The sequence below is a fragment of the Mytilus edulis genome, chromosome 4 (genome assembly GCF_963676685.1).
Source record: "Mytilus edulis chromosome 4, xbMytEdul2.2, whole genome shotgun sequence".
NCBI lineage: Eukaryota > Metazoa > Mollusca > Bivalvia > Mytilida > Mytilidae > Mytilus > Mytilus edulis.
In genome coordinates this window covers 42094443-42120290 of record NC_092347.1, presented here as the reverse complement: position 1 = coordinate 42120290, position 25848 = coordinate 42094443, and the positions used below count along the sequence as shown (strand labels likewise).

Below are 25848 nucleotides of genomic sequence, written 5' to 3'. Positions count from 1 at the left end.
TCATTCAGTGTAAATAAATTACATAGCTTCACTTCCTCCTTCCATCATATTTTAATAGGATGATGTTCACTACTTTAGGTTCATCTTTTTGTGGTTGGACTTTTTGTAAGATATTTGGAATCCTCTATAGTTTTATCTATATAATGCCATAAAAGTTTGCCCACTAACCTCATCTCTTTTTTTTTAATAATTTTATTACATATTGATTAAAAAGCCATTTTCAAAAATCTTATAAAATTCCTGGTTATTTTTCATAGGCAATTAAAAATCATTTTAGGTCCTGATTAAGACCAAATTTGTATTACCTTTTCTTTTCTTCTCTATTTTTAGGTATGAGATCATCTAATTGTTCCATTTCTTGCATTGCTTTCATGACAGGCTGTACAGCCACTACAACTCCAGATATATTAAATGATGGTCCTTTCTCTCTCTTCTTCTTGGCTATTCATAAAATATATAAAGAATAATCTTCAAATTGAAATCAAAGGAGACTTATATAACATATTTTTATATTACACATAAGTTATTATATGAATACCTAATATTTGCTATGTTCTTTCTGGACATAAACAACACACACAATGTCAATTATTTGAAAATATGATTACTACATTTGAGATTAATACATAATTTTGACAGGTATTTGGCTTTTTCATTTTAAAGTTAACAAGAGTGTGTCGATAATACATTAATGCCCCACTTGACCTATTATTTTCTATGTTCAGTGGAACATGAAATTGGTGTCAAAACTCTCATTTTGGCACTAAAAGTAGAAAGTTCAATATCAGGGAATACAAGTGGACACAGTATCAAGTTGATTGGACTTTGGTTTTATCCAAAATAACCTTGACCAAAAACTTTAACCTGAAGCGGAACAGATGTCACCTGTTTTTACATTTAAAATACTTTGCCAAACACATCCTTGAAAAAAATGAAAATAATAATACCTGGAGTATTCATTCCATCAACACTAGCCTCATCTTCCTGTTTAACTTTATTGTGGTTGTGTTCGTCCAGACTTTGTTCACAACCAGACATTAATATCTGGGCCAACTTTTTCAGATCTCCCTCAGATTTTTCTTGTAATTCTGCATCACAGGCTATAGCATCAAGTCTGCAATGTCAATAAGCTTTTCATTTTGAGATTTTATATGATATTTAGATATATATTCTGTTACATAGTTAGATGTTTATGTATTCAATTTTACATTATTTATACTTTTACTGCTATCAATAAGATCACTTAAAAAAATTACTACTATCTTCTGTTTATGTGAATATAATATATTTCACTATTTCAAATTTGAATAATAGGAGATGTAACATTTTGGAACAAAACATGAATATACACCAAAGACAGTGATGTGAAACTACAGGATAATGCTGAGGATACCATACAGATTCAGCAATGAGATGTGAAACAATTCAAAGAGAAAACAAACAGACTGATTTATACTTAAACAAGAAAGGAAAAAGTAATAAGGCAAATAGCAAATAAACCTTAAACACTGGATTACAGGTTCCTGAAATTCAAACATGGATGTAGAAATAGTAATTTAGTGACAATTTGAACTGAAATTATCCCAATTCAAATATGAGAGACAAATTGGACTTCAAAGAAAACAATTTTCTCATGCAAAGCACAAGTCACTACTGCAAATATACAATCAAAATGATAATTTACTATTTACTGGGCTATACTTTAAAGCTTGTTGCCATTTCTGTAGGATCTAAATCATAAATGCAAATTACCTAGTCAAAGGTCTGCCAAACTTTTTAAAACTTTTGATAAATCTCCTAATTTCAGCATCAGTGAACCCTCTGATTTTCCCCTTACTGCCACCTGGAGGTCGTCCACGTTTCTTTGGTTCGTCTTCATCCTCCTCCTCATCCTCACTTTCATCATCTTCATCTTCATCATCGTCATCCTTTTTCTTCTTCTTCTTTTTCTTCTCATCAGAATCATAATCCACCTGAAGCTGTATAACTTTTAATTTTTAACTCATGAAACAATATATTTGTTAACCAGTTATCTTGCACTTGCCAATTAAATATAAAATTCATAAAGGACGAATTAAATTTGTTAGTCATTAAAATCCATCTGGAACATACAGTCCCAACAATCATTACTTCAACAGGTGAGAGATCTTTTAATATAGCTTTAAATAAAACCATAACTACATTGACTCCTTGCAAGAACATTGGATTTAAATTGTAAATATGTTGTGACACATTGCCAAATTTTACTCTTTTTTTCAAATCATTATTTACTTATAATATTTTAATATTCAATGTGTTGTTTCACTTGTCAAAGAGAAAGTGTACATTACGTTCATTGACATTCAACCTCGTACAAGTGTTAACTTATTTCTTGAATCAAATTTTACATGCACTTTGAAACATTTGTAAGGCAATTAAATAAATGTTCCATCAGTTAAAACAATTTGCTTCACATAAAGTCATCTCAAAGTTTCATCTGAACAATTATGGTTTCCTCAAATGTTTTTCTTTTAAATTGAGATAACAAGAATTGACAGCTTGGAAGAAAAATATTGGTACACACATCAATGATTTCAATTGCAATTCATTTTTATATTGTATATGCATTGAATGGAGGATTGGGTATTCAGATTCCTACTTTCAGGAAATCTTGTTATGACTACTAATTTTTCAATTCTACACTACATAGAAAAGACACACTTTTTCTAGACCATAAAATTCAATTCATGAAATTGTAAGAAGGACTTTCAGTACCTACTAATCCAGGTATAAAATTACCTGTTTAACAGATTTCCTGCTTCTAGGAGGCAAGTTTAATTCCAGAAGTTTTTTCTGCTCTTCTTCTTCTTCAATTTTTCTTCTGTCATTTTCGGGAATAATTGAGTCCCACTCTTTACCTACAAGACAAGAACACAAAAAGATTAGGTTTTCAGTATCTCATCTAAACTAGTATTTATACCTGTAAATTACATAGAATTTATATATTGAGTGTTTTGTTTCTGAAATGGACATGCACATGTTTGCCTGTCCCTAGTTAAGATCCAAGTCACATATGTTTGCCTGTAACTAGTCAGGATCCTAGTCAAACATGTGTGACTGTCCCTAGTCAGGAACATAGACAAATATAAGTGCCTGTTTCTAGTCAGGAACCTGGTCACACAGTTTAAGCTGTCCCTAGTCAGGAACCTAGTCATTATTTATCTTTTTTTTATTTTATTGTTGTTTCTGCCTATTCAGGAATTTGATGTTGACTATTATAGAATCATTAATAAATCTATGTATCACTCTTCCAATGCACTTAGGACAATTTAGAGCTTGACATATTATATTGTATTTGGGTTTTTTTTCTTTTTCTATCACATAAAAGCCCCATCTCCTTTCAATATGTAATTATATTTTATTAATTTTTTCAAAACATAGACTCTCACCTGTATCTTCCTCTACCTGTACACTGGGTGGTGGGTCATCTTCTTCCAGATTATCAAAACTGACCACTTTAAACTGAGAAAGTAGTTCATCCCCCAACATAGGTTGTTCCGATTCCCTCGTTTCAGCACGATTAAGGATGTCATCAATGTCGACCTGAGGTTCCTCTTCATTTTCCTCGTCTTCCTTGAACAATTCTTCAGCACCAAACTTCAATATAGCTGCCAATTCTTCTTTTTTGAAGGGCGTTGCAGTACTGTAACAACAATTATACAAACTTTATTCATAGTTTACAATAAGTAATCTTCATCAGTGTTCTCCCCAGGATTTTTGGATAGCACCAGGGTAACGCGTGACGAAATGAATATTACAGTATTTTGTGTCGCTTTGCGTCGCTTATTTTTTTTCTTGTTACTTTTTGTCATTACCTGTTTGCCTTTGTTTTGTTTACTGTGGAACTGTGTTGTAGGACTTTAGGTCATAAAATTATTGGTAGAAAAAGTAAATTAATAAACAGTTTGTATACTTTAATATCTTTGAAGAATAAATAAAACTTAAAGAAAGCACAATTAGTCTTTAAGCTAAAGTCACTTCTTATATTTTGATCAAGCCATTTTGTCCCGATACTTGTAGTTACACTACACATTCCCCATAACAATGAACTTTGAACAAGATTTTTGATACAGAACCTTCAGTAAATTAAAAGCTATTTTCCATAGTTTTAGATCTGATTCTTTTAGACAACAACAAATTTGTTTTTATGATTAATACTTTGTTAAAGACATGGAGAGTACTTTAAAAGAGTTTTCTATTCACAAGGTTCATCCCTAGCTTTAGTCCTGCATGGGAATGTATTAGAGTTGTGGGAGTAGGCTTTTTAGACCTGTTACAGTCAAATATTTTTAACATCGTATAAATTACCCATTTATTATAATATGTCTGTGCATCAATAATGCCCATTAATGGTATGATTCTCAAAAATAATTTGCAAAACATTTTTGTTGGTATGTTCTAAGAATGTTTTCATCCTTAATGTAACATTCTAATATAATTTTGCATTCAATTTGTACTTTATTTTTATTTGCAATGAGAAATTATATGTGAGGAGCATTTATTTGTAATTACTAAATCAGGGGAAGTAACTCCACAATTAATTCCTAAAAGGCAAATTATTTTGACTTGAGACTGGCGTAATAGGGTTCATTAACAAATGTCTGCTTGTCCCTCACAAGTCTGTTATTATGTCACCCGATCGACAATGTCGGGTGACATATTGCTATTCCTCTGTTTCTTTTTCACTATTATTATTATTATTATTATTATTATTCTTCCACCTAATTTTGTCCGGCAGTTTTCTCAGAGCCAAAGGAATCAATCTGAATGATGGTGCACTATAACAAGGAACCCTGACTTTCCAGTTGCAGTGCAACTTTGGAACTAAAAAATGGCTGCCATCACCATGGAAACGGGAAAATGGTGAAAAAATATAATTTTGGAGTAAGGTGAATTGTTTGAGAATGCTTAACCTTAAAATCTTTAGATTTTAATACAATGTAGGTGCCCACTATATACTGCTTTGGGATGATTTTGGCAATCATTGGAACTGCTATGTTGCCATGGATACTACACCAAAAATTTCCAAAATATGGAAATGCTCCAAATTTTATAAAACTTCACAGTAACGATGAGCAACATTGGTAGAGGTGGAATTTGGCGTTGGAATTTCGAAAATGTCTGCCGTTACCATGGAAACAATGCAAAACAGGTCAAAATGGTCTAAAAACCTAAAAGTGGCATTTACTTTCTGAAAATGGTAGGTCAAATTGATTGAAACTTTGATGGTATGGTCCCTCCCATGTACCAATGTGGTATATGCCATTAAATTTTGGGAATGGTCTCTGTTGCCATAGGAACCATCACAAATGTCAAAAATTTCAAAAATTTCAAAATGCTTCAAAATTGATGAAACTTCATATGATTGTAGACTGTCAAGTCTGCATGAGACTTTTGAAGTTGGAATTTCCAAAATGGCTACCGTTGCCATGGAAACTGGAAAAATGTCAAAAATTCTTAAAATGCTTTGAACTTAATGAAACTTGATATTATTGTTACCTGACAAGTAAAGATGAGACTTTTGACTTTGAAATTTTCAAAATGGCTGCCGTTGCCATGGAAACAGCAGAAATGTGAATTTTTAAAAATGCTTTGAATGTACTGAAAATTTACAGAAAAATGTATTGCCATGCATATATTTGCACTCACTGTTAAACAATTTTGAAATAGCTGCCGCTTAGTGGCAATTGGGGGAAGGGTGACATCCGCTATTGCTTGCAATGGCAATTCTAGTTTAAATTATGATCTCTTAATTAATTTAAACACAAAAGAATCATGTACATCGATTAAATCCAATCATCAAGGTTAACCTCAACAGGTAAATCGATCACGTGGTGTAAACAATCATCTTGTCAATACATGATTAAACTGGTTAGAACTGGTCAATTTTGATGTAAAGTTGAAGTCATCTGAAATTTTACCGATTTTAATACGATTTTTTTTACCGAAAACTTTAGCACCACGGAAAAAAATTATACATCGCGGCAAGAACGATACCACCACGGCAGAAAATTATACATCGCGGGCCCGTGGTCCTTTAAGGGCCTGGGGAGAACACTGATCTTCATTGCATGATTAGTTTTCTTTTCATTTATACTCTACAAAATACTGATGATCTTTTAATAGAATTAGTGAGTGTTATTCAATAGATATAAGATGTGGTATGAGTGCCAATGGAGACTTGGCTCACACCAAATAGAAAGCTATAAAGGGCCCAAAAAAATACTAGTTTAAAACCTAAATTTTTCCTTAAATATAAAAAGAGTGTATTTCTAAAGTTATTTATGGCATTGAATTGCAGTCTCATTTGCATACAAGGGATTTAATATGTTGTTTGTGGTTACTTTGACCATCTTTTTGTCTGAAAAGACACTAACTATTTTTCTGCTAGTGGGGGCTGAAGAAAAACAAACAATCTCCAGCCAAATTCAAAATAAAATAGCCCTTGGATATCATCATATTAAATATCAAGTGAGTATACCTGGATGGGACCTGAAGAAAAACAAAGAATCCCTAGCCAAATTCAAATGAAACAGCCCTTGGACATTATCTGTAATATAGCAAGTGACTATACCTGGATGGGACCTGATTTTTGTTCAGCACAGTCCTACCAGTAGTGTCCATTCTCTGGATGATCAGATGATCTAGCACCATTTTACGTTTAGCTCTCTCCACAATATCTTCTTCTACACTGTTCTTTGTCACTAACCTATATACACTAACCTAAATGCAAAATATTTGAAATTCAAATTACTGATTTTGATGCATGCTCATTTACCAGAATAAAGTGTATGAACATAAATTTATAAACTAGACATTCTTTTATTAGTCAATAAAAAAAAAACCCAAACAGATATCTGATGAAACATTTTTTTTGTCTTTTGATGTGCCAAGTTGAAGGGATGTTTGTGATCCGAATCAACATAAAATGTCAGTTTTGTGTGATTACTTTAAAATGCAAATTAGCAATTTCCTTGCATAATTCTAAAAGCATGGTCCCAACATGCATTTTTATTTAGTTTTGTTTATATGATATCACTAAAAAGAATTTTAACACTGCATTAATTGCAAATGTTTTAAGCTAGTATATTAGCAGTAACTATTCATATTGTTTCTTTTCAAATTATGTTTTCTAGAGACATATTTACAAATAATCTTCATTATAGAGTATCCAACATCAGACAAGTCACTTAAAACATCTGTCAAAAGTTTGTTAAAAAAAATGAAGTGATTTTTTTTAAAGGATTCTTGACAGTGCAGTTTTGAAATACTCCTTAAACATCAGGACTTTTCCATACAAACTTAATAAGATTTTTTCTGTTTACATTTTCTGCAATTTACTTTTTATTTTGTCAAGAGCAACTACCCTGACATCCCATCTAATCAATTTGTAATATATTCATAACTGATTTCATACCTGTTTTTTCTGTCCTATACGATGAGCTCTAGCTTGAGCTTGAAGATCATTCTGTGGGTTCCAATCACTATCAAATATTATCACAGTATCAGCAGTAGCCAAATTTACACCAAGACCACCAGCTCTTGTTGACAACAGGAAACAAAAATCCTTAAAATATTCAATCGTTTCATTAATAAATAAATCCTGTGTATATTTTTTAAATCAATGAATATATTCAGAATTTAATGTGCACTTATCATTGGGAATCATCAACAGTAGACAGTATATCCCAAACTGTCTGATCGACAAAATGCCAGACAAAAATTCGTTCAGTCATAAATTATGATTTTTTTGGTTGAAAATATGGTAGCAAAGTTCAAATTTCTTTTTTCCATTCAGACAAACCCTAAAACAGTTTGGAACAGACTGAGCAGAACAATTTAAGATCAGTCAATTTAACTCCTGTATATACTTAAGTAACAAAACTATCGGCAAAAAAACAACAAAAAATTTCATAATTTTGGCTACTTAACCCTGTAACATTTAACCTAAAACTAACTTGCTTGATTTTCTAGGCAATGCAATCCTTGTCCATTAAGAGAGTATTTTTTTCTTGGAAGAAAAGAACTTCACTGATATGCTATGTGCAATTGTGTCTTATTTCTTCCTCAGAATCATTTATACATATTTAACATCTGAAGTCTTAAATTAATAAACTTTGAAAATGAAAATTAGTAACTACAGTGTTTTCCTTTTTTCATTAGGTAAGGTGGGTGTTTTAAAAAAATAACTTGCAACCGGGGGTCACAGAAATACAGATTAGTATAATATTCACATTTTATGGAGTTGAACAAACATAAATAGAAGTAGTCATATTAATTGTCAAATATTCTTTGATTTTATTTTTTCAAAAATTTATCTCTTTTATCTCTTCTTTCATTTACAATTTTATGCATCAGCATGGATTTAAGGCCTTTCGATCCAGGTTTCTGTTCTGTTTCTTGCTTTTGTGCCGTATTTTTGGCACACAGAACAGTAGTATCCTTCCTCTGTGACTATAAGTCATTTGAAGTCTTGCTCATATTTGTCTTCACTTGCGTGTCTTTTCCGTTGTTTGGTTGATTTTTGTTCAATTTCCACAACTTCAACATTACTATCAACTTTATTTAACTTATTTGGTCTAGTATTTTCTTTACCATCATCGTCATCTTCCTTTCTTTTCCCCCGATTGATTAATGAAAACATTGAAATTTGACGATTGGACACCATCTTTGTCAAGAAAACAAGGCGGGATTAGTATTCAAATTTTAACGGTACGGAACTGAAAAAAATCCGGATTTTGAAAAAAAAAGCGACCACCTCCTAAAATCGAAAGGTGGTTGGCTTTCAAAAGAAGGTGGTCGGCACACCCGGCTTAAATGCCGAATGGAAAACACTGAACTAGAACATAATCTCATGGTATATCATGAAATAGAAGTTCTACTGTGCTTGGTGGAAGATTTAAACAGTCTTACCGATGATCCCTCAGCATTAAAGTGGTCCAGAGCCTGTTTTCTTATGTCACTTCTGATCCCTCCATCCAACCTCTAAAACAAATAATAATACTTGCTCTTATACATGCTGACTTATGTTAAAACAACCTATGTGTAATTGTATATTTATTAGAGAATTTTTGAATTGGAAACTACGATTAATCTACAGTCCTATTTCATTTTGAAATATAAAAAACCTTTGAAAACATGGACATTTTGCCTGATCTATAAAGGTGTTCTAACACCAGAGTTTTGGAAAACTTTTAATGGTATGCTTGATAAGGATATTATCAGAATTTTTTTGAGAAGCCCCTCTTTCCAATAGGTCATTAGATAAGATTCTTTGTGTATTCTAGTTTGTGTATTCTAGACAATATTTCACAGCCCTCCCTTCCATACTATCATCCTTATTTATCAAGCATCGTTCATAATATCCCAAACCTGACATTACAACTTGATATCAATAAGAATGTCTTACCCCTATTTTTGATATTTTTACCTATAATGTCCGTTTGTTTTGTTCAATCATTGTTGTCAATATAATAGAATTTGGTGTGACTGTCATAAAATTGAGAGGTTAAGCTTTTATGAAAACCAGGTTTAATCCACCACTTTCCACAGAAAAATATGCCTGTACCAAGTCAGAATATCACAGTTGTTATCCATTCATTTAATGTATTTGAGCTTTTGATTTTGCCATTTGATTAAGGACTTTCCTTTTAGAATTTTCATCGCAGATCAGTATTTTTGTGATTTTACTTTTACAACCAGGAAAGCTTAGAATTTCTAGTATTATACATCGAAAGCTTGGAATGTCTTACAATATACATAGAAAGCATAGTACATCTAATAACCTACCTGGAAAGCGTAACGTTTCAATTGTAAATAATCACTAAGAATATCCAACATCCTAACCATCTGAGAAAATATAAGCACTCTATGTCCTGTCTCTTTCAGACGTGTCAATAATTTGTCTAACAGAATTAATTTCCCACTTCCTTTTATTACCGCTGTGAGTTTGTCCATGCTATCATCTTCAGGTGGTCGCGTCAGTGATGTGTGATTACAACATTTTTTAAGTTCCATTATGATATTTACAAAACTAGACGCATTTCCTTTCAGTCCTTTACTAAGTGCTTTATAGTTTTTTGTTAAAATCCATCTGAAACAGAAAATTAATGTTCAATAACCCTTAAAGCAATAGGGATCTCAGATATTTGTTTATCAATGTTCAATTTAAAACAAATTAACTTTAAAGATAAAAACGCAGAAATTCCCTTCTTTATTGATAGTAACTGGATATCTTTATGGATAGTTTTTTATTCTTTTAAAATCTTGTATGCAACTTTTTACTTTGACATATTTCAATTTTGTTGCGCTATTACTTTTATTTTTTTCATGTTTTTTCTAAATAAATGAGAATACAAATTATTTCTATCTATTTAAAGCTTTTGTTACACTCACTTGTAATACTGTTTCTGTAAAGAAGACATTTCTACACGAAGAATTTGTTCCGTCTGAAATAAAATACAATGAAAAACTTCAATATCCATTTCTGCTTTATTTATTAAGGATTTCATTTTATGTGGTCTTTATTACAATTTATGCTTAACCTAAAAAAAAATCCCATGAATATGAATGACAAAAATTTGACGATAAATTGGAAAATAGTCAGATGAAACAAATGTGAGTTCCTACTTTCACTTTCAAAATTAAGGTACTTTAGCAAATAATTTTTTATATACCTTTGAAGGGAGAGATTTCTCAACATCTTTCTTGACTCTCCGTAACAGGTACGGTTCTAGTTGTTTGTGAAGTCCTGCAAATCCCATTTTTTCTTGCGATGAATATTTCTCTTCAAAATCTGGCCAATTATCAAATCTGCAAGAAATAAGGTACTTTATTCGGAACAGTTGCAGTATTTTAGATAAAGTATTTACAATGTGATTAATCTTATTCACACTGACTGCAAGAGATATACTGGCGATTCAGTTTTGTTCCGAGCTTCCAATTTTGTTAGTAAAGGTTAACCAAGAATTTAAGTATTCATCAAAATTCATTCTTCCTGTTATCAAAAGAGAACTATTTAGACGGAAAAAGAAAGGTACATCAGAGTCCAAGACTTAAGTGCTCTTTAAGTTCATCACTGTAAATATAGTCAACTAACCTCAAATACGACAAATTGATATGTTTCTTCACTTTTTTATGATTTATCAAGCTTCCCCGCCTTTGTTAGTCTTGTATGTTTTTTGATTTTGTTCTTTTTATATGTTTTGGAGTTTAGTGTGACATTCATTTTCACTGACGTAGTACACAATTTCATTAAGGGTCCAGCTGAGGACCAACCCCGGGTGCGGTGTTGAAGTGTTGAAGACCCATTGGTGGTCTTCGGCTGTCGTCTGCTCTTCGGTCGGGTTGTTGTCTCTTTGACATATTTCTTATTTCCATTCTCAATTTTATTATCATTAACCATAACTATGGTAAATAACCTGTACTTACTTTTGAGGCATAATGAAATGGAGCAGAGCCCAAAGTTCTTTCAGAGAGTTCTGTAAAGGGGTACCAGTGATGAGAAGTCGGTGGTTTGTGTTAAATTCAAACAAAGATTTATAAAGAAGTGAATCATCATTCTTCAGTCTGTGGGCTTCATCTACCATCAATGCAGCCCATGAAACTCCTCCTAAAAATGACTGAAATAACAAAAAGACATCATCAATGCAGCCCATAAAATCCCTCCTAAAAATGATGGAAAAAACATACAGAAATTATCAAAGCAGCCCATCCTTATTTTAGTCACTTTATATGACAAAATATATCTTCTTAATGATAAAACTTGTATTTATTTACAATAAGAATTATGTGGTTAATTTATTGAGCAGTTCCGATAGTTTATTAGTCAAAACGCTTCCAAAATCCATAAATCTCACAAAGTCTAGCAAAGTTCAAGATTTTATCAATTTTATACTAAAAAGCCTATCAGCTTCATTTCACGTTAGACATACTGTTCCCAGAATAAATGAACTTATTTAAATAATTTTATCCATACCTTGTCTTTCAGTAAGATTTCATATGTTGTAAGGATAACATTGAACTTTAATCTTTTATTTCCACCATGCTGCCATTCATACTCTCTTATCTGAAAGGGAAATTAATGAATATTCTATGAATTCCATCTAAATTGAATCTTTTTTGGACTAAACGTAGAGTCTGGATTAGAATACCCATGTCTGTAGAATGATGGAAGGGCCATTTATTTTGTGCCAATTGTGGGTAATCTGTTATAAGACATGTAACTCCAAATACACTCATGAACCAAATATCAGCTAATCATCTTTAAGTCCAAGCCATTTAAATATGTGAATAAGAAACCATACAAATGCAAACTTGATATATAACTCATCATTATATACTTTTAACAAATGAACAGCTGCATTGAGGTAGATAATATCATTGCCGATTTTTTTATATAGAAGTTTAAACAATAAATAAATAATGCCATGTGAGTTATTGTGAAGATAAAATTTTAACCATGCCACATTCTACATGTGTCTGTCCATAAGTCAAGAGCATGTTTTTATTGCCTGTCGTTTGTTGTTTATCATATTTGTTTTTGTAAAATTGTTTCGAGCAATTTGTTTCTATATTGTTCTATTTAACCACTGTCCAAGGTTTAGTGGAGGGTTGGGCATTTACTATACATGCTTATTAACAATGCCAGATTCTGTATGTGCCTGTCTCAAATCTGGAGCCTAAACTCTGTGGATGTCGTTGTTTTTAGTATATAGTTCGGTACATAAATCAGACATTAAATTTTTCTCTTTTGAATCGGTTCACATTTTTGTCAATTTTGGGCCTTTAAAAAGTTTGCTAAGTCACATGGGTTTTGCTCATTTTTGAAGGTCATACTGTGACCTTTAGTTGCTAACTTCTACCCCTTTTGTCTCTGGGGGAGAGGTGTCTCATTTGCAATCTTACAATATATTCTTACTTTTATATTCACATCAGCTTTTTCATTAATAAATCATGCAGTTCATTAATAAAAACTTCAGGAGCAGTCAACTTACCATATTACGACTAGAAATATCCCCAAGGTAAGTGACCACATTCATCTCTGGTCCCCAAATTTTGAACTCTCTCTGCCATGCCACTAATGTAGACAAAGGTACAACTACTAAGAAAGGTCCATACAACTGATAATAAGTATACATTATCTGTAGAAATGATATGGTCTGAATAGTTTTTCCTAGTCCCATTTCATCTGCTAATATGGAAGAATTATACCTGAAAATAAAGTCAAGAATTTTTTCAAGATTTTCAATTACAGTCAAACACTTTGTTGTCTAGTTTCACATATATTCCAAAGAACAAATTAAAAATTATTTGACCCACTTACATTAAATTAATTTTGAAATAAACAGAATAGCAAAAAAATAAAAGGTAGTTGAACAATTTTGGCGATTGTGATCACGATGATGGAACACACTTACAAACGTTTTGGTTCCTAAAAACCAATTCACTTGATAAAACTTTATGGAACAGAGTTCATAGGCCTATATATACATGATTTCTATAAGAATGTATTTCTTTGTAAGGATTTAAAAAAATCTTTTTTAGCAACATTTTTCAATCAAATTCAATATTATTATCACTTTTCCAGGTAGAACCTCAATGAAAATGAATGAAATAAAAGGTAACTTAAAAGTCATTTTTTTTTTAATGAACTACAGCTTAAAGGTTGGACAATTTATTTTAAAAGTACAAATAGACCCCTTCTGAAGGAAATGGTAGGATCCATCACCAGAAAGATAGGCATGTAGTTTACACTTATTTGGTTAAATTTAAATTGACACCGACCCAAAGTACATCACACTAAAATGTATGAAATGTCATTAGTGTTGGTGGGTTGCTGTTTCAATGATGTAATGACCCACATCTCTCATTCAGTCATATTGTCTAAATAAAATAAAATTGAGAATGGAATTTGGGAATATGTCAAAGAGACAACAACCCTACCAAAGAGCAGACAACAGCAGAAGAATTTAAACACTAAATGATACACACAGGAGTGGTTAACAGATTACATAGGGATATTCCAGAACTAAATTGCGGGTAACATGGGAGGCACTTTTTTAAGACCAGGACTACCCATGAATAAAAATTTCAATATTACTTATAATTCTTACAAAACTCTAGGAAAAATGCTACCACCCAAATTGAATCAATTTCAGTGACAATTTTGGAACATAGCAACAATTTTCACTATATTGATACCAGGGCTTCCAAAAAACATTTGAGCCAGCCGGACATTTTATATCTGATCCCGATTTTAATCCCTTAAGACTAAGTCACAAAAGGCAATTATGGTAATCAGATGGCCATTCCAATGATAATGACATTAGATTAAAAAACGATTTTAAACTTTACTTTGTTTTGGATGTTTGGATGTAAACTGTTAAATTGGCAGTTCATCATTCAAAGTGTGCACATCAGCGTGCTCATATCTGCCATAGACTCTTTATTTGTGCAAAATGACATGTCAAAAACTTCATTTTCGTTTTGAAAATCACGTTTTTCTAAAACCGGATGTTGACTTTACAATGGTAAAACATGGACCGTAAACGGATACGTAAAATCCGTGTACGTTTGCAAAGCATGACTGAGTGAAGAAGCTCTTTCCACGTTGTTTCTTCAACAAAATGCTTGAAATGAACATTAAGATACAGGTATCAATGATAATTTTAGCATTTTGAAGAAATAAAGGATGCATAATTAAATTTCCCACCTTTGCACATGGGCACACATGTTCTAGTTCATTCGACGTAGTTCTGACGATTTTTCATTTAAACCTTTTAAATTTTTTTATCAAATCATGTAGATAAACTAATTTCTTATAATTTTAATCTTTTGGACTAAATCAATGAGCTACAAACCGCTGAAATTAAATTGTAAGAAAATAATTGTGAAAAGACTGATCAATTTACACGATGTCCGGTACTGAACATAGTTTACCTGTCAACTGAACAGGTAGATATCACCTGTCCAACAACTAATTAGCCTTGATTAAAATTAGAAAGTATTGAAGTAGGGGTTGTTTTGATAGTAATTAATTATTATGTCACTTTTATGACCGGAAATGTGTAGATGTTAAAGGCAAAAGGTTGGGTCAAAAAGATCGTGACTTATGTTAAAATGACCGAAAAAGCCTTGAAAACTAAAATGTATATGACCGTTTCATGCTTTGCCCAGCCGGACTTTTACCGGACATTAATCAAATGTCCGGAATATATGACCGTTTTGGAAGCCCTGACTGATACGCCAGTTTATTTTACACTTGTTACCTCTACACCCAGTATTTGGTTTACAGTTTTGTCTAAACTTACTTTGACCAAGCATGCATCAACCAATTAACTCCTTCCAACTGATAATCTCGTAAATCTAAATTATCCACTCCACCTATACATGATGGCTGATCTTTAAATGGCTGATACTTTGGTCTGTACTTTAAACACTACAACAACAAAAACATGCAATATATAAGTCTAATTTACTATTCTCTAAAAGTTTCTTTCAATCTGCATCTCAAAGTTTTTTACCAGGACTGAAGCCAGGAATTTCCAAGAGGGTGTTGGATACAACCATACTTAACTTTAACAGTTACAATTCAAACAGAACATCGACTTTAACAGTGCTTGTTTTCAAATCAGGGTTTTGAACAATCCCCTGGCTACGGGTGTGTGTGACTTGCTTTTTTTTTCTCACATTATTTAACAACAGGCAAAGCATGACATTTAATCTGATAAGCAAACAGATTTTGCCCATGACTACAAACTATTTATAACAACTTCTTACTCGTGAAAAAATTAAGACATCGAGCAAAATACTGATATGCATGCATCTGTAAATCTTTTTTATCTTTCAACATTTATAGAATATACCATTTTGCTAATTACAGCTTTCCTATATGAGAACGGAAAAGTACAAAGAATTTAAATTTTCTTTCATTTTTTGGTTGGTCCATGAAACAGAAATAGCTTTGTTTACTACCAATTGTTGGCATTAGAACTGTCATGAATAGTAAATTAAACAAATTCATGCAAAATGATGCATATAAAAGCATTGAAACAAGTTGGTTTCTATACATATCATATCTACAAAACCATTGAAACAAGTTGGTTTCTATACATATCGTATCTACAAAACCATTCATAATCTATAGATACCTAGTAAATAAATATAGATTCTACCACTGCATCGAGTGTAATACAATATTTATCCACTAGAGACAGTTAAATATTTAAAATTTAACTGTCGAGAGTGGATAAATATCGTATTACACAAGATTTGGTGGTGGAATCTGTTTCTCTAATGATTTTCAAACAATAAGAAGGCAAACTTATTCCTTCATTGCGACTGATCTGCAAAAAGATGTGTTCTTTCTATGTGATGTCACCAGGCATGGTCGCCATTTTTCATGCCGTCACAATAGGAAATTCAGAGGAAAACGAGAAAATTCGACGTCATAATTGGATTTTAACCAATGAAGAACTGAGATCAAATGAACCACACGTTGATTAATTTTTTTTATACAATGGGTGCAGAAAAGGATAAATTGACAAAGAATTAGAGAAAATAACTTAAATGATTCAGCTACTGTGGATTCATTAATGTTCATGGGATACCAATGTCCATGGATTTTGAGGGTTCAGTACTAGTTACACCAAGAATCTAAAACGTTCAACAATGAACACATTTTATCTAAAAGGGTTGTATACAGACTAGCAAATCCATGAAAATATAAGTTTTCCTAAATATACCAAAATAAATGTATTCACGGTTGACTATATCTGTATGAACATGATGACAGAACTTACTTTGGTTAACTTTGATGGAGTTTTCTGAGACTTGTTTCTGGCATGATATTCATCAATAATGGATTGAAATCTCCGAGCCAAGAGTTCACCATCCTCCCATGTACAGTCTGAGTATGGTAACCCCTGCCATTTCACAAAGTAATCAGGGTACCCATTATTCTCATTGGCCATTTTCTGATTGGAATGAGCTACAATAGGCAAATTTATACTTCACACATGCATGTAAAAAATCAATATGAACTTTCGAAGTCACTATAAACATAGATTAGATATATTTAAGCATGCCATACATTAAAATATCTTTCTTAATTAGATTCAAAGGACTAACATGAAAAGACAAATGAACAATTTCAATTGAAGTCCATTACATACAGCAAATGTAAATATTCAGCTGGTTGATATTTTCTATATCTCAATGCATTACTTTTTCGTCCATGTGTTAAATGTGTTCATCAACAATAAGTGTGTCCTTCATACCTAAAACCTTGACTGTATTGCTGATGCAGCAAATATAGTATGATGATTAAGATGTTTGTACCTTATTGAAAAAAATTGCCACAGTTTTTAATGTAAGAAAATATTTCATATGTATTAGTAAATTCCTGGACCTTGGTTAATATCCTATTTATTTAATCAGTTCATTGTATAAATATGTATTTTTTCCTTGTGTTTTCACATCTATCTTGATTTTGTTAATTCTGAGATTTTGGTTAATATCCTATTAATTTTATTCAGTTTATTATAACATGTATTCTTTTCCTTATTGTGTTTTCAAACCTATCTTGATTATCAGACAAAAAGACTATATGTTTAACACTTTATTACTTATAATTCTCTCTGCATTGATGTATTGTTCATATAAATCTTCCATCATTTCCTTCTGTAGTTCATAATATTCAACATCCTCAGGAGAAGCTAGTCTCTTCCTAGAAAAATGGAAAGTAAACTCTTTTACATGAAAAAAGCTAACCAAAAATGCCTAGGTTCTCAGGCTACTTTTTAAAAATATAAATAAAGGAGGGAGGCCTTTGAGGAAAAGTTGAATATGATGCATCATGGCATCAAAACTTTCCTTGTATGCGAGATTTGGCAAGAATTTAGGTCATCCCATTCCACTCTACAATGTCTAGTCAATGTTAATTAACAATTAGAATACCTGACTTTTACATTTTTGTAAGGCACACAGACAACTTCTTTAAGTTGTTCGAAAACAAAAAATAAATCAGGATGCGACAGGGCCTAAGAACCTAATTCATTTTTTGTATGGCCTAAATATGTTTTGTCTGTAATGTAGTTACATAAGAACTATTCTTTTAGATAATGTGGGATATTCTTCCCCAATTGAGATGAAACTATATTTGCTACTGACCAGTATCTATAAGCTTATGCAAAAGTCTGAAATTCAGTTATGTTAGATTACTAGGAGATTTTATTAAGACAGTAAAACAAATATATGACATTATATTTTATAGAGGAAAATTAATTCTTTATTATCTCCCTTAGACTGTGAAATGAAAATATGTGTTTTTATTTTAATATTAATCCTATTTTGTTCCATATTTCAAGTAAACAAAAACATTTGGAATTTTTCATTCCTTTTAGAAACAAGAATGTCTTCTTTCTCACTGACAAAATGATTATTTTAGTTTCCAAAATTTTCATATTTAAGACAGCACAGATCATACACAAATTTTGAAGTTTTTCTTACCATTCATTAATTTCATTTAAATTTTTCAGATAATTTTCTAATTTTTTCAATCCATTAACTTTTTGTTCTTTGAGATTTTCATAAGTTTCCCAAGTATTGTGGATATTTGCCCAGTTCTTCCATTTGATAAGAAACTGCTGTTCCACTTCATTGATGCTAGGATCACAGCCATCATTGGGATCACCGTTCTCCAATACATTGTATATGGTGGTTCTGCTTCCAGTTGCTATGGACAAATGATTTGTATTATTAAAATTTTGTATTGCATATATACCAATTAGAGATACAAATTTATACTTAGTATCCCAAATAATCAAAAATCATCAACATTCCAAAAAATACCAGTTTGGTTCATTTAGTATTTATGTAAGAGAATATCCAAGTGAGATTTGTAAGCAAAGATTTATATTTTTCTAAATTAAACAATTTGCCTTTGGAAATTTGTTGTTTTACAGTATGTATTTCATACTTGGATTCAGTTTTCATATATACATCTATCAGACTCGAGTTAACTATTCTAATTAAATCTTATGTTATGCATGTGTTTGCCTTTATTTTTGGCTCACTGCCTAAATGTCTAGTGATAAAATCTAAAGTATGAGTAGGTCTTTTTTACTGTATTTTAAAAAATTTCTGTATTGCAAAAATATGTATACGAAAGTCTCCTTAGGTCTGTACATTTTGTGATATCATATGATCAGAAAAATTAACTTATTTCCATTACAATGCACACTTATGATATGTGTTTCTCAAGTTTTGTCTCATTTCGTCTTTTTTCATTGACCTTCTCTGAATTGCACATTTAACACACACTGGATTAGCCATATATACTTTGCTACATTGTAATTTATGCATGTCCAACTGTTTTACATGCTAATTGGGTATCTCACCTAATTTCTTTCCCATCCTTGCTTTATAAACTCTTTCAACAGTCTCTCTATTTTCAGCTTCAGCATCCTCTTCTTCTTGTGCCACTTCTACGACATCATCTGAATCTGTCACATCATCCGATTCTTCCTTGTAACTTAAGACAAATCAATAATGTTTACTAAATTCATACCTTAAACAAATTTTACCACTAAAAATCATCAACAATATTCTCAAATAAAAAAATCAAGGACTGTTTCTAAAGCATTACCTGTCACTGAATGAAGACACTGAAGTTTTTCTTTCTACAGATACAACATCTGAGAACAAGAAATGTGTGAGTTATCGTCTGACTTTTTCTTGTACTTTTTTTTATATCCATGTACTGTTAACACATGGCATTACTGATAGCACAATTAGGGCTGTTCCATAAATACATACATGGGACCCAGATGGCACTTCCAAATTTCAAATATGAGTGGACGTCATCTATGGGTTTGCAAAGTGGTAATATAAGTGAAATTTTAATTTGCCTCCACATGGTCCGAGAACACAATTAATTCGTAGTGCATTTCTTTTAGAACATAAATGAAAATTAAAAAAATCCCACCTGCGCTTTCTCAATGAAATTTTTACAGTGTGTTGTACTACTTTTGGGACAAATTATATCAAAATTATAGAAAACTTCATCGCCTCTAACTCAAAATATGGACAATTTTGTGTTTAGGGTGTCTTGAAATCTTTTGACAGCTTCCGAAGTGCTAATTTTTAACCTTTTTCAGCTGGACCAAATCACTACTTTCCTGTAAAATTCTGGACCCAAATTTTTTTACAGTGTAATTTTACCCCCCTACTTACAATTTGAGGCATTAAACATGGAGAAATAAATTTGGAAGGGGTATAAAAATTATTGGCAAGTAACCCACTGTTAACACTAGGGACTATATTCGTGAACAACGAAAATCAAGGGACGACAATTGTGGTCTCGGACCTAATAGGATAGAAAGAGTTGACAAATCTTAAAAAAACTTGGTATGACCAAAGCTTAATAAATTATAACACTGCTTGCAAAGTTTCATAACAATAGGATATATATTATAGACAATATGTTAAATTCTATACTCATCTTTGCGTGTTAAATTTTGAAGTTAAAATTGAATAATTTCAACTATCAACATTTTGGGCTTTGAAAATTAAAATATTGCAAAAAAATACTTTTCAAATGCTCTAATATATCATTTATTATGTACTAAAAGCAATAGAGTACTCATTTGATTTATCAGACTTAGCATAATTATTCAAAAGTCAAATTTATATCAGCCTGGGCCTAAAAATTGAGGTTTTTCAATGAAAGGGGGCCTTACATGAAGATGTAATATTTTCCAGCAATTTTAAATTTGTGAAGCTTTTTGGTTATAAATAATCCTTACATATGTATTGAATGTACTTAAAATGGATAGAAAAGTCACAAATAACATATCATATTAGTTTAATAGGGTCTTAAGCCAAGTAAGACTGGAAAAAAATAAGGGTAAATTTAGGCCGTGCCACATATTTACATTAAAAATGCATATTGAGGCTATAAGAAATAAAAAAATGTGTCTTTTTTTATCATTTCTATACTCATGTGACATGATACAACAAATCTGAGCACAAACAGGCTCTTGCAATTAACTTTTCTTACAGACAGTATGGTCTGATACAAAGATTTTTGCCTTTTTAATGAAAAACTTGAATGCAATTTTAGTCTCAACAGGCTTATATTTAAACCACTTGCTATCCTACAGAAGAAAAGAAAGATATCATGTGAGATGGAACAGGTACAATAGACATTGTAAAGTGCTTTTGATACAAATTTAGTGAGGTCTTTATTGTGGACTTCAAATGTTATGTACCAAGAACCCCACTTTTGACTTCATCCAAACGGGGCGTTAGACAAGGGTCATTTATACAACACATTTTGTACATATTGTCTGAGATAATCTTCTTTTCTGTAGATTCTGAGTTCATATACAAGTAAAAGAACTAGATAAAGGCATAGAAACACAAGTATTGACACATGAAAACCTGTCAGATAGAAAGTCAGGATGCCATGTATGCATAAATATTGAAAAAGCTGTAAAATGCCTATTTTGACCATAAAATGCCAAAATTGGTCATTTTTGCAGAAATTCTATAAAATAAAAGTTTTAATCCTTTAGTTTCAAGATATTTGACTAATTGACACCACCAAATCATTTAGGGAAGTTGCCAAAGTACAGATTCTATATTTACAGACTTCACCTCTTAGGTCCGAGAACACAATTAATTCGTAGTGCATTTCTTTTAGAACATAAATGAAAATTAAAAAAATCCCACCTGCGCTTTCTCAATGAAATTTTTACAGTGTGTTGTACTACTTTTGGGACAAATTATATCAAAATTATAGAAAACTTCATCGCCTCTAACTCAAAATATGGACAATTTTGTGTTTAGGGTGTCTTGAAATCTTTTGACAGCTTCCGAAGTGCTAATTTTTAACCTTTTTCAGCTGGACCAAATCACTACTTTCCTGTAAAATTCTGGACCCAAATTTTTTTACAGTGTAATTTTACCCCCCTACTTACAATTTGAGGCATTAAACATGGAGAAATAAATTTGGAAGGGGTATAAAAATTATTGGCAAGTAACCCACTGTTAACACTAGGGACTATATTCGTGAACAACGAAAATCAAGGGACGACAATTGTGGTCTCGGACCACATGTGATTACCTTATTTTTATCCATGGGTATCATGTATGTTTTAATGGAACAGTGTTTCTGGTAAAATTATGGCAATCATATAAATAAAGTAGACAATAAATGTATTGTAATATTAAGAGTATTAACCTCCTCACAAAGCATCTGTTTATAATTGAAGTGATAGTAATATAGCTGCACACTGTATACTATAAGCAAGTATGGTGTTTCTTATTAACAGCCATAGAAATTTAAGATTTCAAAAGTGGCTAGACTGTGCAGATATGGCCAAATATATATGGCAAAATATGTCAAAATGAGGTCATAAGGTATCACAATTAAATTATAAACTGAATGCAGTCATGGGGTGTAATCAAATAAGGCATGAAATTACTGATACATGTATTACAATAACCAATAATATCTAATTACTTAAATGTAATGAGGGTCATAAAAAAAAAGTCAAATGCAACATGTTTTCAGTTTGAATACTCCCATTGCATAAGTTGCACCAAGGTAGGACACTACTTTTTGAGAAAATGGTGCAGGACAATTTCTAAAATTCAAAAGCAAAGCAATCCCCTGAAACTTGAAAGATGACATCCATAGTTATAATAGTGTTATACTTATTAAAAAGAAACACAAACATAACACTTAAGCAAATGAAAGTAGTTAAGCAATGTTTGACTTGATAGATTATGAATTCTTTTTGTGCTTTACCCTAGTATAATTTGTGCTTTACCCTAGTATAATTTGTGCTTTACCCTAGTATAATTTGTGCTTTACACTAGTATAATATCCCTTTTCATTCCCATGTTTCAGTTCAAATATATGTCTGAAAATTGGTGCATTGTACTTTTTGTGTTGATAAAAAAGCAATACAATGTACCAGAGAAACAAAACTTAGAACGGTTGGATACCAATTTTCAAGTATTTCGTTGGTACAGGAAAACCCCAAATTCAAATGTTCAACGAATCAAAAATTTTCTAAAGGAATGATAGCTGACTTTGCCAAAACAACAAAATAAAAGATCCATGAATAAATATGCAAGTTTTCCTCTAACCACAAAAAATTGGTACCCACGAATATAAATGAATACACAGCTTTCATAAACAAGAGTTTCTTAAAAAATATATCTCTTTGCCTGTAAATCTTATTACACACTTATGAAAACTGACACTGAAAGCAAAATATTAAAGTAAATGCAAAATTAAATGTTGTTAGTCCAGAAAAGCTTTCTAAGATAAATAAAAATAAAAAGAGTAAAAAATAAAATTGAAATAACATAAGCGTAAGGTTTTAACTGTAAGAGATGTGAATATCCCTTACCAGACCCCTCTTCTGGACTGTTTTCTCCCAGATCTATTAGGAGGCTTTTGCCTGTAATTTTACAATAATGCAAAATCTATATCAAAAAGAGACAATGTGACTGATACCTATCAAAGATTGCAGGTTAAGAATGGGACATCATTCAGTGTTAAATGCTCTCCTGTCAAACCTATTATAATGACTTCAGGCAGTGTTCTCCCAAGGCCGTTTTAGCGTTGAGCCACCATGACGCTATATTTTTTTCCCTGTGATGCTATAATAATTTCTGTGACGCTATAATTGTTTTGAGGATGCTTTTTTTCTTGTCTACATCGTAAAATGATGTTTTGAAATTTTGAACTTTCATCTAATTACTGCTTGTGATCATAACAATTATATCACTTTTAATTGTAATTCCTTCAAGTCAGACAATAGAGGCAATTCAGAGTGATTAAATAAGTGTTAATTGCCCTTTGGGTGATAACTGTTTGGATACAAATACCCCAAGCTGACATGACTTATACCACGTGGTCCAATCGCAAATTCAACATGCAGAAAATGTAATCAGAAAATCATAAAACAATTCAAAATCTACGCTTTCATAACGAAAATTCAAAGATACAAACGATTGATTTCTTTAGAAAAGAGGTTTGGTCGTATATTTTTACTACTTAAAAGAAATACTTGTTTCCCTTCCGGTACTATTTGTCAATCAAGAGCGTATATAAAACATTTTGATTTTAAGCTAAATAAGTTTGATACTTCTTTAGAAAGTGATCACAATTTGCTTAAGAAAATGTTTTATCCCTTTAATGCATTAGAAGCCTCATATGCATTCCCAATCTCTTGTCAAACATTGTTTATTTTTGTAAATTTTCCTTCGGCTGATATTGAAATATTTGTGTAAACTACGGATCTGAACCGGACTAGATACGATAAGCAGATGCACAAATGGCACAGTAGACAGGAAAAATTAAATCAAAAGAGTAAACTACGCATTCCAAACATATAAGCTGACTAATTGTTAGATCTTCTTACTAAATGTATTCTTTTGAAAATGCATTGTTTCATTTTACTGTTCAAAGTAACTTAACTTTTGTTAAACTGAAATATTATTTTGGTATAAAGAAACAACTGGGACTAATTTATTGAGTACCATGAAACAATGAATTTTATAGACATGACAAAGACAAAATAGAAATTGTATAGCTATATGATACTTTCTCTTCCCTTATTATATAAAATTCATCCATTCCTTAGTAGGGTAGGTAGGGTACTTGGAAACGCATATATATTTATATTTGGCTCAAGAGGAAAAAAATAATTCTGTAACTATAAATGAATATAGAAAACATAAATTGAAACAGCTGTTAACATGGGTATATTCTAATTGTATTCTCAGTTATGAATTGAACAATATAAACATATAACATAAAAGAAATAGAGCATCGCTGCGACACAACAAATGACATTGAAAAAAATACAGTTTATTTTTTTTTTTATGCCAAATGTGATGCTATCCGAAATTTCTGGGGAGAACACTACTTCAGGTAAAGTGCGACCTGTCTCAACCGTAAATCTGTGTCAATTGAACTATTTTATCTGGACATTGTTGGAATACTTTTTAATAACTTGTTTAAAACACCTCAATAATGTGAAAATCTTCAGTCAAAAATGTGTTCGGTTTATACAAGTTTAATTGTATATTATTCTAAAGCTGACCAAAAACAGACTTTACATCCTGATACTGATAGTCACAATTAAGGAGAGCCTTGTGAATTATTATTTTACTTTTTCAATGTCCCCTTATTCTGTAAAAAAAAAACCAACCATATCTATTTTTGTGTAGCTACAAATCATATTAAAATCAAATTCTTAATGTACTTAAACAATAAGTAACTTTTAAAGTTTTCTTCCTTACTTCTTCAAAACTTTTATATCTCAACAGAAGTAAAGGCAAACATTTTTACAAACACTTCTCAGTAAAATGAGTCATTATCAACTAAAATAATTCAAGTAACTGCCCAATTTCCAAATAATACCTGACTTTCTTTGATGCGTGTCTAGTCTCAAATTTTCTAGCATCATCTTCACTCCATGAATCAGAATCTGACAGATGTCCGGTCTTTGGTCTTCCTGCAGATTTTGGCTTCCCAGATTTACCAGAACGTCTACCCTTCACTGCTCTTCTAACTGGTCTGTAGAAATATACATCTCTCAATTTATTCAATAATAAAATAGAGATTGTATTATTGGTACTAACAAACAAGACTCTGATCAATTCACAATTGATAATGTAAGAACCATATTTAATTAAATTTTGTAAATACATTTAAGAGATATAATTTTTGACAATTCATTAGTTTTATAATAGTTTATGTCTTGGATATGTGTTTTAATTCAG

The 25848-nt window shown here is 31.4% G+C and overlaps 1 protein-coding gene across 2 annotated transcripts in view; it reads right to left on the bottom strand.

The window, feature by feature from the left end:
* LOC139521892 (chromodomain-helicase-DNA-binding protein 1-like) overlaps positions 1-25848 on the bottom strand; it is a 51117-nt gene that overhangs the window by 9630 nt on the left and 15639 nt on the right. Inside the window, exons 7-27 of one of the 2 annotated variants that reach the window (XM_071315588.1) lie at positions 25487-25642; positions 23466-23516; positions 19440-19573; positions 18550-18775; positions 17667-17767; positions 16842-17029; positions 15351-15478; positions 13035-13251; positions 12017-12106; positions 11470-11660; positions 10716-10851; positions 10435-10487; positions 9829-10132; positions 8953-9024; positions 7457-7606; positions 6614-6762; positions 3429-3682; positions 2779-2897; positions 1753-1979; positions 948-1114; positions 306-441 (exon numbers count right to left, since the gene is read on the bottom strand). In XM_071315588.1, coding sequence (XP_071171689.1) covers positions 306-441; positions 948-1114; positions 1753-1979; positions 2779-2897; positions 3429-3682; positions 6614-6762; positions 7457-7606; positions 8953-9024; positions 9829-10132; positions 10435-10487; positions 10716-10851; positions 11470-11660; positions 12017-12106; positions 13035-13251; positions 15351-15478; positions 16842-17029; positions 17667-17767; positions 18550-18775; positions 19440-19573; positions 23466-23516; positions 25487-25642 — 3249 coding nt within the window. The remainder of the gene's footprint in view (positions 1-305; positions 442-947; positions 1115-1752; positions 1980-2778; positions 2898-3428; positions 3683-6613; positions 6763-7456; positions 7607-8952; positions 9025-9828; positions 10133-10434; positions 10488-10715; positions 10852-11469; positions 11661-12016; positions 12107-13034; positions 13252-15350; positions 15479-16841; positions 17030-17666; positions 17768-18549; positions 18776-19439; positions 19574-23465; positions 23517-25486; positions 25643-25848) is intronic. The other variant, XM_071315589.1, reaches the window with a different exon arrangement.